Source organism: Pleuronectes platessa, chromosome 4, assembly GCF_947347685.1.
Source record: "Pleuronectes platessa chromosome 4, fPlePla1.1, whole genome shotgun sequence".
Classification (NCBI taxonomy): domain Eukaryota; kingdom Metazoa; phylum Chordata; class Actinopteri; order Pleuronectiformes; family Pleuronectidae; genus Pleuronectes; species Pleuronectes platessa.
In genome coordinates this window covers 31003517-31018067 of record NC_070629.1, presented here as the reverse complement: position 1 = coordinate 31018067, position 14551 = coordinate 31003517, and the positions used below count along the sequence as shown (strand labels likewise).

The 14551-nt window shown below is 47.7% G+C and overlaps 2 protein-coding genes across 2 annotated transcripts; one reads left to right on the top strand and one right to left on the bottom strand.

Moving 5' to 3' along the window:
- The first annotated feature begins 110 nt into the window (after positions 1-110).
- barhl1a (BarH-like homeobox 1a) lies at positions 111-2793 on the top strand. Its single transcript, XM_053421131.1, has 5 exons — positions 111-114; positions 1037-1327; positions 1931-1956; positions 2174-2337; positions 2619-2793. Exons 1-5 carry the CDS (start codon positions 111-113, stop codon positions 2791-2793), a joined length of 660 nt encoding a protein of 219 aa, XP_053277106.1.
- An 828-nt stretch (positions 2794-3621) lies between these two features.
- On the bottom strand, positions 3622-14248 carry ddx31 (DEAD (Asp-Glu-Ala-Asp) box polypeptide 31). The gene is made up of 22 exons (XM_053421512.1): positions 13574-14248; positions 13063-13205; positions 11353-11468; positions 10789-10908; positions 10520-10665; positions 10331-10406; positions 10173-10216; positions 9927-9997; positions 9730-9839; positions 9503-9544; positions 9367-9431; positions 8732-8851; positions 8539-8645; positions 7877-8103; positions 7373-7525; positions 7231-7290; positions 6590-6640; positions 5911-6050; positions 5734-5818; positions 5527-5638; positions 5203-5428; positions 3622-4504 (listed from the first exon to the last, which is right to left on the bottom strand). Exons 2-22 carry the CDS (start codon positions 13148-13150, stop codon positions 4363-4365), a joined length of 2301 nt encoding a protein of 766 aa, XP_053277487.1. The 5' UTR covers positions 13151-13205; positions 13574-14248; the 3' UTR covers positions 3622-4362.
- Between the last annotated feature and the right edge of the window lie 303 nt (positions 14249-14551).

Below are 14551 nucleotides of genomic sequence, written 5' to 3'. Positions count from 1 at the left end.
AAGAAAAGAACAGCGACCTCCAGTGGAGAACTTTACACGGCGCCGTCGCTTCCAACGCTTTTATTTCTATTCTTAATCCCACCGTTCTTAACAAGTGTCCATTCTGCGACATGCGTGAGACGATTTATCAGGTTTTTACTGAGTGCAAGAGACTGACACGTTTCTTCTTTTAACTGAGAAGGTTTTTATCATGGGAGCTGCCTACAACAAAACAGATAAAGATAAGTGGCAGCTCCTGAACCACCTCTCAGGTGAGGCCAAGAAAGAACAGGGTGGAGAACAGAGACGGGCCGGAAGCGGGGGGGGGGGGGGGGGGGATAAACCCTGAGGTTTATCACCGAGTCTTTTAAAAGAATTTGGTGTTTTAATGACAGACTCTGCACCGTCACCAACAAGGAGCTGTCCTCCACACACTCTTTAACAGACTGAGTTTTTTTTACATCAGCACTTTTATTTATTATTATTGAATAATGCTGTAAGCAAGTGTTTGTAAAATTAAGAATGTGTAAATAAAGTGTTTGTGAAAAATCAACAAAAAAACTCCCTCCATCTCTCTCTCTCTCTTTCTACCTCTCTACCTATCTCTCTTCTCTCCCTATCTCTCTCTCCCTCCCTCCCTCCACCCTCCACCTCTCTCTCCCTCTCTCTCTCTCCACCTCTCTCTCTCTCCACCTCTCTCTCTCTCTCCCTCTCCCTCTCTCTCTCTCTCCACCTCTCTCTCTCTCTCTCTCTCTCTCTCTCTCCACCTCTCTCTCTCTCTCTCTCTCTCTCTCCCTCTCTCTCTCAACCTCTCTCTCTCTCTCTCTCTCTCTCCCTCTCCCTCTCCCTCTCTCTCTCTCCACCTCTCTCTCTCTCTCTCTCTCCCCTCTCTCTCTCTCTCTCTCTCTCTCTCTCATCAGTCTCTCCTCACTTTAACTCCAGACTGGTGTTTTTGATTTTTAATTGAATTTACATATTTGATATTTTGTGGTTCTGGTGTTTTGATTCACTTTGATTTGAATGTAGCTTTTGATCAGATGGCTCTTCCCTCCTGCAGCGGCTCCAGGTTCCGGACCAACTCGCTGCCCCCCCCTCTTCCGGCCGGACCCTCCGGAGCTCAGCCCGATCAGCGGCTGCTCGCCGCCTCCTTCCCCGCGCAGAGAGCGTGTTCTCCGGTTCGAGTCTCCTCTGCTGGCCGGTCAGATCCAGCCCCGCTCCGCCGGCTCCTCCTTCCTGATCCGGGACATCTTGTCGGACCGTCGGTCTCTTTCTGACCCGGGACTTTCTGACCCGGGACTGCAGGCCGAGCCGTGCCTGTCCGGACCGGATGTAGATACAAGTTTGAGGAGTTCTTCAGACACTGAGTCCAGAGGTGAGAGCTTTTTGTGAATTGGTCATTATCATATACACAAAATGAGTTTCCATTTTTTTAATAGAAGGAATCAATTAACGAAGAGCTGATTATTGATAATTTCTCAGAAAATGTAAAATGTTTTTCCTGAAATTAAATATTATAGTTGATAATAATAACTATTTTACTATAACTATTATAATAGAGAGTGGGAGCTGGTTCCACAGGAGAGGAGCCTAGTAGCTGAAGGTTCTACCTCCTGTTCTGCTCTTACAGACTCTAGAACCACAAGAGAACCTGTGTTTTGGAAGTGAATGGATTCTGAGGCTTCATATATGTACGGCTGGGTGTCGTCTGCGGGACAATGGACGTGTACGAGGTGCTTTCTGATGATGCTGCCCAAAAGGAGCAGTGAAGAGTATCAGTCCAAGGACAGAACCTTGTGGAACTCCATGACTAGCTCCTGTGTGCATGTAGTGCAACTTTCATTTAGGGGAAAACTTCCTTTAAGTCCAGTTGGGACAGAGTCTCATAGACAAGTTGTTGGTTGAGAGGATGAAACTAGTGACGTCAGGTCAGAAGATCAACTGAAGAAAAGAGGTCAGGGTTTAGATCCGGGTCTGCAGGTGGTTCTATGGTTTTTGGACTAAGACATGTATCTGTGTTGTTCATGGGGAGGAGGTGGTGGTTCCGTTGGTTAGAACTCAGTTTGTGAAGAAGTTCATGAAATCCCTGCTCCTTGGATTTAGAGGAATAGATGCATCAGTGTACGAGTACCAATCCCCTTCAGGACTCACTGACCAATCAGCTGACAGGACTGATGTCATGTGTCCCTCAGTGCAGAAGAAGCCTCGTAAAGCTCGGACAGCTTTCAGCGACCAGCAGCTGTCCAGGCTGCAGAGAAGCTTCCAGAAGCAGAAGTACCTGAGCGTCCAGGAGAGGATGGAGCTCGCTGCGTCTCTGCAGCTCAGCGACATGCAGGTGAAGACCTGGTACCAGAACAGAAGGTAACATCCAGCAGACTCACAACAAACACACAACTACACAATGATGTGGCTGTCCTGGTCCCTTTGGGTTTCTGCTTTTCAACACATTTAACTATCAGGCTCTGTCAAAGTCCTTTAAATGTTCTGTTCATCAGTACAATGATGAAATTACAATCTTATGTTCTTTTTGACAAATTTACAATAAACTGTTGCAGATGTTTTATCTCCACTTTACTCAACTTAATACAAAATAACAATGAGAACAAAACAGATTAAAAACTTAGTGTTGCTGTTTCCTTCAGGACCAAGTGGAAGCGTCAGTCGGCTGCTGGTCTGGAGCTGCTGGCTGAAGCCGGCAGGATGTTCCTGCCCACACACTTCCTGTTCCCACCTGCCCCGCCCACACTGGACCTCTACCTGTACCGAGGCCACACAGCCGCCGCCCTGCTGGTCAACAACAAATCACACACACACTGACGGCATCGCACTGCGACACCTGGAAGGACTGGGAGGAATGGAGAGACTGGGAAAACTGGAAGGACTGGTCTTACTGGTAGGACTTGGATGGCTGAGAAACCGGTAGGGCTGGGAAAACTTAGATGACTAGAAGAGGTGGAAGGACTAGGAGGAGGTGGAGGAGTCGGAGGACTAGGAGGAGATGGAGGTGGAGGAGTCGGATGACTAGAAGGAGGTAGAAGGACGAGGAGGAGGTGGAGGAGTCAGAGGACTAAGAGAAGGTGGAGGAGATGGAGGACTAGGAGTCAGAGGACTAGGAGGAGATGAAAGGAACAGGAGGAGGTGGAGGATTCGGAGGACTAGGAGGAGGTGGAGGAGTCTGAGGACTAGGAGGAGGTGGAGGAGTCTGACGACTAGGAGGAGGTGGAGGAGTCTGAGGACTAGGAGGAGATGGAGGACTAGGAGTCAGAGGACTAGGAGGAGATGAAAGGAACAGGAGGAGGTGGAGGATTCGGAGGACTAGGAGGAGGTGGAGGAGTCTGAGGACTAGGAGGAGGTGGAGGAGTCTGAGGACTAGGAGGAGGTGGAGGAGTCTGACGACTAGGAGGAGGTGGAGGAGTCGGAGGACTAGGAGGTGGAAGGACTAGGAGGAGGCCTAGAAGACGACACAGATTGTGTTGTCGTCGTCTTTAACACAAACATCTTTCTAGGTCACTTCCATAAACACTTTCTTCTGCTTTGTGATATTATTATTTTCCCATGTTGTGTCTTCTGCCCGATGCTCTCAGTAGTTTGTCTTTCACACTGAGTATGAAGGTGCTTTATAAATAACGTTAATATACGACAGGACATTGAACAACACGTTTTTAATGTTTTGATAAAAACTTTCCTCAAACATTTGAAATGAAATCTTTTTTTTACATTTTCAATAAAAATCTGTCACAATGTTCTGGTCTGTTCTTGTTCTGTTTGACTCTTGATGTTGAATCGTGTCTGAAGATTTGATGACTGGACCAGTTGTCGTTTCCACTTCTACACAAATTCATCTAAAACATCTCAGATACAAACGCTGCCATTTGTTGTGATGACGTCATTTACAGTCAGTCTGTGCAGTGGCGATCGAGGTCCCGCCCATTCATGTTCTCAACCAATCAGGAGTCAGTCTCCGCCGGTTTTTAACTCGTCAAATAACTGATTCAAACACAACTGATGAGAAACTTGAACAAACATCAGAGAAGAACTGAAACGACAGAAACATCTTTACAAACATTTATTTAATTTCTACTTTTACTTTTTAGTTTGGTCCATGTCCCATCTGCTAACATGGAGGTTTATGACCTATACCGCAGTCAGTCACCAGGGGGCGATAGAGGCTTTGCCTTGACTTTTCGACGTGTGTGGGTGTAGTATTGTGTTAATGTTGTTGTGGTCTGTACTCAGCAGTGACACACTCTTTGTTACACACTAAAAAACAAACACTGTCTCTTGTCTTCAGTGTGAACTCTGACTTCCTGTTGACACCTGACCGCTCCGTCTCAGGTTGATGATGTCACGGTGATGAGGAGTCAGCTGTAAAGGTTGGGCCCTTGCTCATGGGCACTCCAGCTCCTCCTCCTCTCCTGACTGACCAATGGTCTTCCTTCTCTTCTTCTTCTTCTTTGCGTCTTGTTCGTCCAAACCGCTGGAGAACTCGGAGTGCAGCTGACGGACGTCCCTCTGACCGGGGCCGAACCTGACGAGGACAAACCGTTAACGTCGGTAAAGTTTGGGGTTAATCTGTTCTGTGCCTTAGCATGACGCTGATACTGCCCTCTCCTCATTGGTTAGAACATGTCACGTGATTGAAGAGATCAAGGTTTATTAACTAACGTTAGAGTTAGGCTAATAAAACGGTGTTTATCTGTTTTATGAAGAATCGATCACGAGACACTTCAGGTGTTGGATTCTGCTGCTACACTGTTTACACCTGAAACTCCAGAAGTGGTTTGTGGAATCAACACTTCACCACCGGTACACAACTGATTAGCACCCAAAGGATTGTGGGAGGTGAAGCCCAAAGCAGGACACACCTGTAATGAGTGAGTGTGTGTTTGTGGTCAGACCGTGTCCAGACAGGTCTGCTGTGAGGAGCAGCAGTTCAGAACAACAACACACATTGAACACACACAGGAGAACGCTGCTTTATTTAGTAGGGTGTGTGTGTGTCTGTCATCTCTGCAGGGGTTGTGTGTTAATGAGCAGACAGACGTGTCAGACACACACACAGAATCTAGTGGTAGTTTCTTTCGACCTGCTATAATGATCCACGCTCTTCACAATAAAAGCATGCTGTCATTTTTAAAGCTATTAATGAGAAACGGCGGCAGCAGGAAATGTTAATACATAGCTCAGCAGGTGCAGTGACCGAGGGGGCGGGGCCTACGCACTTACCTCCTCTCAGCACGCCCTGCCGTCTTCTTCTTCTGGTTCCTCTCTGGGCTCCTCGTCTGTCTCTTGTTCTTGTTCCGGGGGCCCGGGGCCCCCGAGCAGAGACTCTGAGGAGCGTCTCGGAGGCCGAAGCTCTTGGCGGCGTGTCCCAGGTGGAGGGAGCGGATGTGGAAGATGTGCTTGAGGTGAGCGGGGTAGGTGGTGTAGGCCCGCAGGAAGGACTGAAGAGCTGGTGACATCACAGACACATCACAGACACATCACAGACATATTCACCAACCAATCAACTGACTGAGGAACCAGATGTGCAGAGAACAGTGAACGCACCTTTCTTGGCGTTTTGCAGCGACTCAGCATCTGCGTGAACAAAGTTCTCGAAGTGCGTCTGCAGAACCGTGGCTCGCTCTCGGATCTCCTGCTCCAGAGCTCGAGAAGACGTCTGGAGGACAAACATGGAGTCACTGATCACAAACACCCACTGAACCAATCAACACTGAGCAGCCTCCGTGCAGGTCATGTGACATGGCGTCTCACCTTGCTGTGGTATTTGCCCCGCCCTTTGTACGCATCATCCATCATCAGACTGGACAGGATGTCCAGCAGCTTCATCTCTGATAGGCTGAAACACGGAAGACACGCCCCCACATTAAAAATCATATCTGGTATAAATCCTTGAAGGTGTATGGCTGTGATTGCTCTCCGTCAACAGACCTGATGTTGTGATTGGCCAGCTCATCGATGAATGCGGTCTCGGCAGGGGTGAGGAAGAGGAGGCTACTTCCTTGTCCTCCTATCCGAGCCGTGCGGCCGACACGGTGGACGTACTCCGCCGCCGCTGACGGAGGAGTGAACTGAAATTCAATCTGTCATTAATGACCTCAGAGAGAAGTGAAGAGTAAAGTCATCGAACATAAATAGGATATTTAAATCAATAAGTCTGCTAGTGAAGTGTGGTGTCCTCTCATCAACCAAATTCTATCACAACTGAAACTGTGACGCCAGCTCCGACCAGCAGAGGGCCACATGGAGGGGCCTCAGCTGAGACCCTGAGGCCCCTCCCCTCACAAAGACCTCCACCATGTACAGCTGTCATGTAGAAACAGAACCACCAGAGGCTGAGAGCTGCTTCTGTGTATTTACTAATTCTCTGGTGTCTCTGTTTACTTCAGAACAATCATGTCAACGAAGAAAGAAAGAGGGAGAGAAGGTTTGTACGATCAGTAAACTGAGTGAGACCAAGAAGGAGCTGCAGCGGACCAATCACAGCTCTTCTGGTCTGCGTCACCCTGACGTGTGTTTACATTTTGGGGAGGTGCACGTCACGGTTCTGCATAGCAACACATCTACACAAAGATGTGTAGATGTCCTCTCTGTCCACTAAGACATTTACCTGAACAATCCAAGTGACCTGAGGAAGATCCAGACCTCTGGCTGCTACATCCTGAAACACACACACACACACACACACACACAGACACACACTTAGACGGTGGAAAAGGAAGAAAGAGTCGAACATGTAGAACATGTAGAGCATGTAGAGCATGTAGAGCATGTAGAACTATAGAGCTATAGCACATGTAGAACATGTAGAACATGTAGAGCATGTAGAGCATGTAGAACATGTAGAGCATGTAGAGCATGTAGAGCATGTAGAACTATAGAGCTATAGCACATGTAGAACATGTAGAACATGTAGAACATGTAGAACATGTAGAGCATGTAGAACATGTAGAACATGTAGAGCATGTAGAGCATGTAGAACTATAGAGCTATAGAACATGTAGAGCATGTAGAACATGTAGAATATGTAGAGCATGTAGAGCATGTAGAGCATGTAGAGCATGTAGAACATGTAGAACATGTAGAGCATGTAGAGCATGTAGAGCATGTAGAACATGTAGAGCATGTAGAGCATGTAGAACATGTAGAACATGTAGAGCATGTAGAGCATGTAGAACATGTAGAGCATGTAGAGCATGTAGAACATGTAGAGCATGTAGAGCATGTAGAGCATGTAGAACAGATACACACCGTACACAGCAGAACTCCGGACTTCGACAGTGAGAACTGCTGGAAGACCTCAGAACGTTCCTGTTGGACAAAACAAACGCACCCATATTGATCAGCTGATCACATAAACAGAACCACACTGGGGGGCGGGGTCAGACTTCACCTCCTGCTTCAAGTTGCCGTGGAGACGCAGGAAGCTGAGCGGAGGCCTCTTATTGGCCGAGGGCCCAGAGAGGACGGAGGTGAAGAGCCGGTGGAGGAAGTCCACGACCTCGCAGCTCGAGGCAAAGACGATGAGTTTGTTGTTCTGAGAAAACTACAACACAAAGAGACAGCAACCAATCAGGCTGCAGCAGCTGACCAGGTGACGACTCATGGACCAATCAGGAAGTAAAGTAGAAAACTGCTTTTAACCAAGGGAACGTTCGATCATTGAACATTTGAGTAAAAAAATGACTTTAGGTTGAAACTAAGACATTAAAATAATGTTTCCTTACGTTGATGCCACAAACAATAAAAATAACAAAAAACTGAAGATAAGGAACGAGAGTCAATCTGAAGACTCTGAGAGGTTCTTATATTGATAATTATATTTATATATAAAACCACAACATCAACCTATATACATTTATATGTAGTTCATGTTTTACATGTTTTAATCACGTACCTGACATTTGTTCATTATGAATGCAGCCAGACACACCAGTCGGATCTTACTGGGAACCACCACAACAAACTGCTGCAAGGCCTCGGGCAGTGCGAAGCTCTCTGATTGGCTGGCTGGGCTGGGGTCAGAGGTTCCAGTGTTGATGGTGGTGAGCTCAGAGGAGGCGGGGCCTGACACGTGGATGCTGACAGGGTCGTTGAGACAAACATCAGCCAGGTGCGTCACACCTGAGCACAGGACACACAGGTAGAATCAGCTGCAGCGTCTGATTGGCTGTGACAGACGATTCCACACGATCCTGACGCACTGGTTGGTTACTATCTGACTGTCCTGGATACCAACACACACTCCTCCCAGTGACTGAAGTACTTTAAACACACCGTGCCACTAGAGACTCAGCCTCAGCTGTCAATCATCTTGTTTCTATATCATCAAATAACTGATTCAAACCAAACTGATCAGAAACAAACATCAGAGAGAAGAACGGAAACATCTTCCAACATTGATTTAACTTCTAGTTTCACACGTTATGGCAGGATATAAAGTAAAGGAGGTGAATACGTTGTGTGTGAGTGTGAGTCTGTGTGAGTCTGTGTGTGTCTGTGTGAGAGTCTGTGTGAGTGTGTGTGTGTCTGTGTGTGAGTGTGAGTCTGTGTGAGTACCATGTGAGAGTGTCGCAGACAGCAGGACGTTCTGCCTGCTCGGTCCTGTAGAGTTCAGACTGTTCAAGATGACGGTCACGTCCTTCTCAAAGCCCAGATCCAACGTCCTGACAACACAACCACGTCACACAACCTCATGACGTCACACAATCACAACAAATCAACAGACAAAGTGAAATTTAAAAAGCGTTACCTGTCGGCCTCGTCCAGGATCAGCCAGCGCACCGAGCTGAACACGATGCTCAGGGTGTTTCTGATATGATCCACCAGGCGTCCAGGAGTCGAGACCAGGACGTTGATTCCTTTACGGAGCCTGGTGAGAAAAACACGGTTTACAACCTCCTGTAGGACACGCCCAGTCGCACAGAGGACACGCCCAGTCGCACAGAGGACACGCCCAGTCGCACAGAGGACACGCCCAGTCTCACAGAAGACACGCCCAGTCGCACAGAGGAAACGCCCAGTCGCACAGAGGACACGCCCAGTCGCACAGAAGACACGCCCAGTCGCACAGAGGACACGCCCAGTCGCACAGAGGACACGCCCGGTCGCACAGAGGACCCGCCCTGTCGCACAGAAGACATGCCCAGTCGCACAGAGGACACGCCCAGTCGCACAGAGGACCCGCCCTGTCGCACAGAAGACACGCCCAGTCGCACAGAAGACACGCCCAGTCGCACAGAGGACACGCCCAGTCGCACAGAGGACACGCCCAGTCTCACAGAGGACACGCCCAGTCGCACAGAGGACACGCCCAGTCTCACAGAGGACACGCCCAGTCGCACAGAAGACACGCCGGGGACAGGGAGAGGAGGCGGAGCTACGTACCGGGCCTTCTCTGATTTCCTCTTCTCTCCTCCCATCAGAACACCGGGGACAATCCAGGTGAACGGCTGCAGAGAGACAGACATGATGAAGAACAGGTCACATGGACAAACAGAAGCAGGAGGAGGAGTCTCGTTACCTTCAGAAGTTTCTGGAAGATCTGCAGCGTCTGCTGGGCGAGCTGATGGAAGGGGAGGAGTCAAAGATTAATCTCGTGACAGCAGCTATCAGGCTCCGCTCTGATTTGTCGACAACAGTGAAAACCCCGCCCCTCATCTCAGCTCCCAGAGGAAACCAAAAACAAGGCGTCCCTTCAGGCAGGAGGACGAGAGGCGGGGGGGTCACACATCATGTGATCAGACAAACCTCTCTCGTGGGGACGATGACGACGGCCATCGGACCGTCTGACCTGCTGACCTTGGGCCGCACCAGCTGAAGACTGTGGACCAGGGGGACGGCGTACGACAGCGTTTTACCTGCAGACACGTTCACCACCAGGTTCTCCATTAACCAATCAACACCTCAACACCTCAACCAGCAGCTGTGACCTGAGTGACCCTCACCTGACCCCGTCTGGGATCGAACCACCGCGTCTCGCCCCGACAGCAGAACTGGGATTGTCTGTTTCTGAACACTGGACACAAACACTCAAATGAGGTCAAGTGACCTTTGACCTCTGAAACCGTCTTTCTTCCAGTTATACAGATTTTTCTCTCTCAAGTTGAACTGTTTGTTTTCTCTATAACTTTATGGTCTCGACCTTCCAGAGCCTTGAGACCGTGTGTGTGTGTGTGTGTGTGTGTACTGACCTTGTCAGTGTAGAAACATTCAGGTCTTTGTTCAATGTCGCCACCTGTTGGACATCAAAGAGCCAATCAGAGCATAGAAGTGTGCATGTGTGTGTCTGTATGTTCCAAGGTGTTTGTGCGTGTGTGTGTGTGTGTGTGTGTGTGTAAGTGTGTGTTACCAGGTGGGGGTGCAGTTCAAGCTCTGAAAACGAGTCACTAGTGAAAATTTTCTCCTTCAGCTGAGAAACAGTCGAACTGAAGAAAAAGGATCCTGATTAAAATGCAAGGAAGTGAACCAGTGACATCAACTCTAATATGAACCAATCAGAGGAGGCTCTGTGCAGCCAATCAGAGGAGGAGCTGCGTACCTGAGGATCTCAGGAATATCTGGGTTGTGTTTGAACAGAGAGGAAGTCCTGATGCTGCTCCTTCCTGCCTCCGCCACGCCATCCTTCTTCTTCTTCTTCTTCTTCTGTTGTTGTGCACCCCTGTCTGTCGGCTCAGGGGGTGGAGCCTGAAGATGCATAAGACATAAAAAACAATCAAGTCATGTTGAGGAGCCTGAACCACGAGGCTCATTGTATCGTGCAGAGCTGAAGGATATCAGGAAAACCAAATGAACAAATCAGGTGTTTACCAGTAGGTCTTCAAGGGGAGGAGCCTCGGTGTCAGGCTCTTGAAGCCTCATCTGTTTGGACGAGGGCTCCGCCTTCTCTGGGGCGGAGCTTAACTTCCTCTCCTCCGCTCGCTGCTTCTTCTGCACATTCATAGATGAGCAGCTTTTATTGTGAAAATCACGTTTAGTTTAAAAACACAGATTTGAGACCAGCCTCAGTCATACCCTTTCAGAATAAAATCTGTCTACTTCCTGCCCTAGACTTGATCATTCTACAGACACGACACAAACGTTAAAGTAACAGGAAGGACAAAGAGCATTTCCTCATATCTGCTCCTATAACAGGTTGAACTAATTTTTATTCTATTACAAAAACATTCAGACGTGGGATAAAATTACTTATCATCTTTATATTTCAATCAGAAGCTTTGTGGGTCCAGAAGTGTTGGAGCATTAGCTTGATAAGATCTGGAGGTTTGTTTCCAATATTTAACTTTTCATAACCTGACAAATGTGAGGATTCTGGTCACAATAAAACGTTTTCATTCTGTTTCAAGTCTTAAATAATTTGACAGACAAACTCACTCTGGCCCATCGCTGCTGAGTGCTCAGAGGTTTCCTCCTGCCAGACGGAGCCGAGGGAAAACTGCTGCTGATGTTCAGACACAGCTGGTCGTCTAGTGATGACATCATCCACACACCTGAGAGAGAGAGAGACACACACAGACACACACACACACTTCAGAGTTACTCATCTGACAGAACATTCACGATGTTACATCCTGAAGGAGAGCAGCTGTCTTCCTTCAGTTAAATGACTGATCACAACTTGGTTCTGTTTTCAGTCGGGTCCAGTGGACGAGCTCCAGAGAGTCGGGTCCAGTGGACGAGCTCCAGAGAGTCGGGTCCAGTGGACGAGCTCCAGAGGGTCGGGTCCAGTGGACGAGCTCCAGAGAGTCGGGTCCAGTGGACGAGCTCCAGAGAGTCGGGTCCAGTGGACGAGCTCCAGAGGGTCGGGTCCAGACTTCACCACAGTTTGTCTTTCACACATGAACAACACAACAACTTGGGGAGAGTGGAGCAGCAGACACAGGAAGGAAATGGTTTTGTATTTATAGCTCTTTATATTCTGTTTTACATTCACACACACATTCACACAGAGCATCTATCTAGCAGCTTTTTGTTCTATGACGGGCATTTCGGGTTCGGCATCTTGCCCAAGGACACTTCGGCAGGGTTGGAGGACGACCGCTCTACCCCTCAGCCGCCCTGAAGTAACTACAGCTGTTGTGTGAAGAGGCTCCAGACGAGGAGAACAGGACTTTTACTCTGAAAACATGGAACTAAAGTAAACGACTCGGTTTCAGTTTGAAAGTTGGGGCTTGTGGACACTCGATGACATCACAGGAGCACCCCCCCCCCCCCCATAGTGCTGAGGAGATAATGATTTTTCAGTGAACTCTCTTTAATCATCCAAACTTGAGTTTGAAGTTAGCCTGAAGTCCTCCTGCTTCCTGGTGCAGGCCCCAGGTCTGTTCAGGTCCGAGCTGCTCCGTGTTGTTAACATGTTCAGTGATCTCAGGTCAGCTGGTCCATAACGCGTCAGAAGCAGCTTCCTGCTTTTCACTTTGGTCCATTTTTAGTGTATTTTATTATTAACAGTTGTTACGTCACGTGTGTGAATCAAAGACTCAAAAGGAAATGATAAATTACTTTGCTTTACTAATCGTGAATGAAATTCAATTAATCACCAGCTCTACCACACACTCATTGGGCCCCAGCCCCTAACCCTCAAAAAGAAATGCCTAACCCTAATGGGGGGGGGGGGGGGTCACAAAGTGAGGACCGGCCAAAAGGACCTCACTTCGTAGGTTGTAGACTCGAACTGGTCCTCGCAAAGATAGCTGTGCAAGAGCACACGGACACACACACGTGTATATACACACACCGACACACACACGTGTACCGACAAACACACGTGTATACACTAAACCTCACACACACACAAACTGTGACCTTATGTTAGCACGTTTAGCATCAAGTGATCAAGTCACGTTTCTTCACCTGATAATGACGTGAGTTATTAGAACAGCAGCTGTGTGTGTGTGTGTGTCTGTGTGTCGGGGTTTGTATGTGTGTGTTGGTGTCCCTGTGTGTGAGTGTGTCGGTGTGTGTATCTCGGACTCGGTTGTGTTTTAGCAGATACCGCTGCCGTTAGCATTATGCTAACAGCAGCAGTTTCCGGTTCATAAACAACTTTAAAGTGTTGAAATAAAAGAAAAACATTAAACTCACCGAACAGTCCGACGCACGTGAGAATCACTTCCTGATGCGTCACTGGAGCCACGCCTCTCCAGAGACCACACATGCGCAGCAGCATCATGGATCATCGCCATTTTGGAGACTCCGTCATAAGTCACTCACTATTCCCCACTTCACTATATATACAGTATTATATGTATATATATATACAGTATTATATATATATTTATATATATACAGTATTATATATATATATACACATAAATACAGTATTATATATATACACATATATACAGTATTATATATAGAGAATTATATATATACACATATATACAGTATTATATTTATATATATATATACATAGTATTATATATATATATGCATATATACAGTATTATATATATACATATATAAAGTAGTACAGATACAGTATTATATATATATATATATATATATAATACTGTATCTGCTGTTCTGTCTCCCTCATTTAATTTCAGAGATGAACAGAATTAGATGAATAGAGTGAGGATCAGGAATCACAGACCTGATCCTCATCAGACCCTGACCTGGTCCCAGCATCATGAGACAACCGGGACCTGAGGACGGACCACACCATCTGGATCAGGACTCAGTTCTGACCCTCTGACCTCAGGTCTGTGGGCGGGTCCAGGTAACGACCCTCTGACCTCAGGTCTGTGGGCGGGTCCAGGTAACGACCCTCTGACCTCATGATTCTGGTGCATTTGCTCAGAGGCTGAGTGAGACAGCGTCTTGTCTCTGCAGGGGAGACAAACCGTCCACCATCGCATCAGCAGCCGTCAGCTTCCATTTCCTTCCCCCCCGCACTTCCTGTTGTCAACAATGACTTAAAAATAGAGCTGTCAATCATCCACCGCCGCTGGGACTCCGAGCGCCGCTCACCAGGATCAATTACAGTCAGAGACGAGACGCTCACTTTGAAACCAGCCGGAGATTTAAACTCACGACAAGAGACGAGAAGACAAGAGACGAGACAAGATGAGACGAGAAGAGAAGACAAGAGACGAGAAGACAAGAGACGAGAAGACAAGAGACGAGAGGACAAGAGACGAGACGAGATGAGACGAGAAGACAAGAGAAGAGACAAGATGAGACGAGAAGAGAAGACAAGAGACGAGAAGACAAGAGACGAGAAGACAAGAGACGAGAGGACAAGAGACGAGACGAGATGAGACGAGAAGACAAGAGACAAGAAGACAAGAGACGAGAAGACAAGAGACGAGACGAGATGAGACGAGAAGACAAGAGACAAGAAGACAAGAGACGAGAAGACAAGAGACGAGACAAGATGAGACGAGAAGAGAAGACAAGAGACGAGAAGACAAGAGACGACAAGAGATGAGATGAGAAGACAAGAGACGAGAAGACAAGAGACGAGAAGACAAGAGACGACAAGAGATGAGATGAGAAGACAAGAGACGAGAAGACAAGAGACGAGAAGACAAGAGACGACAAGAGATGAGAAGAGACGAGCGTCTGCAGC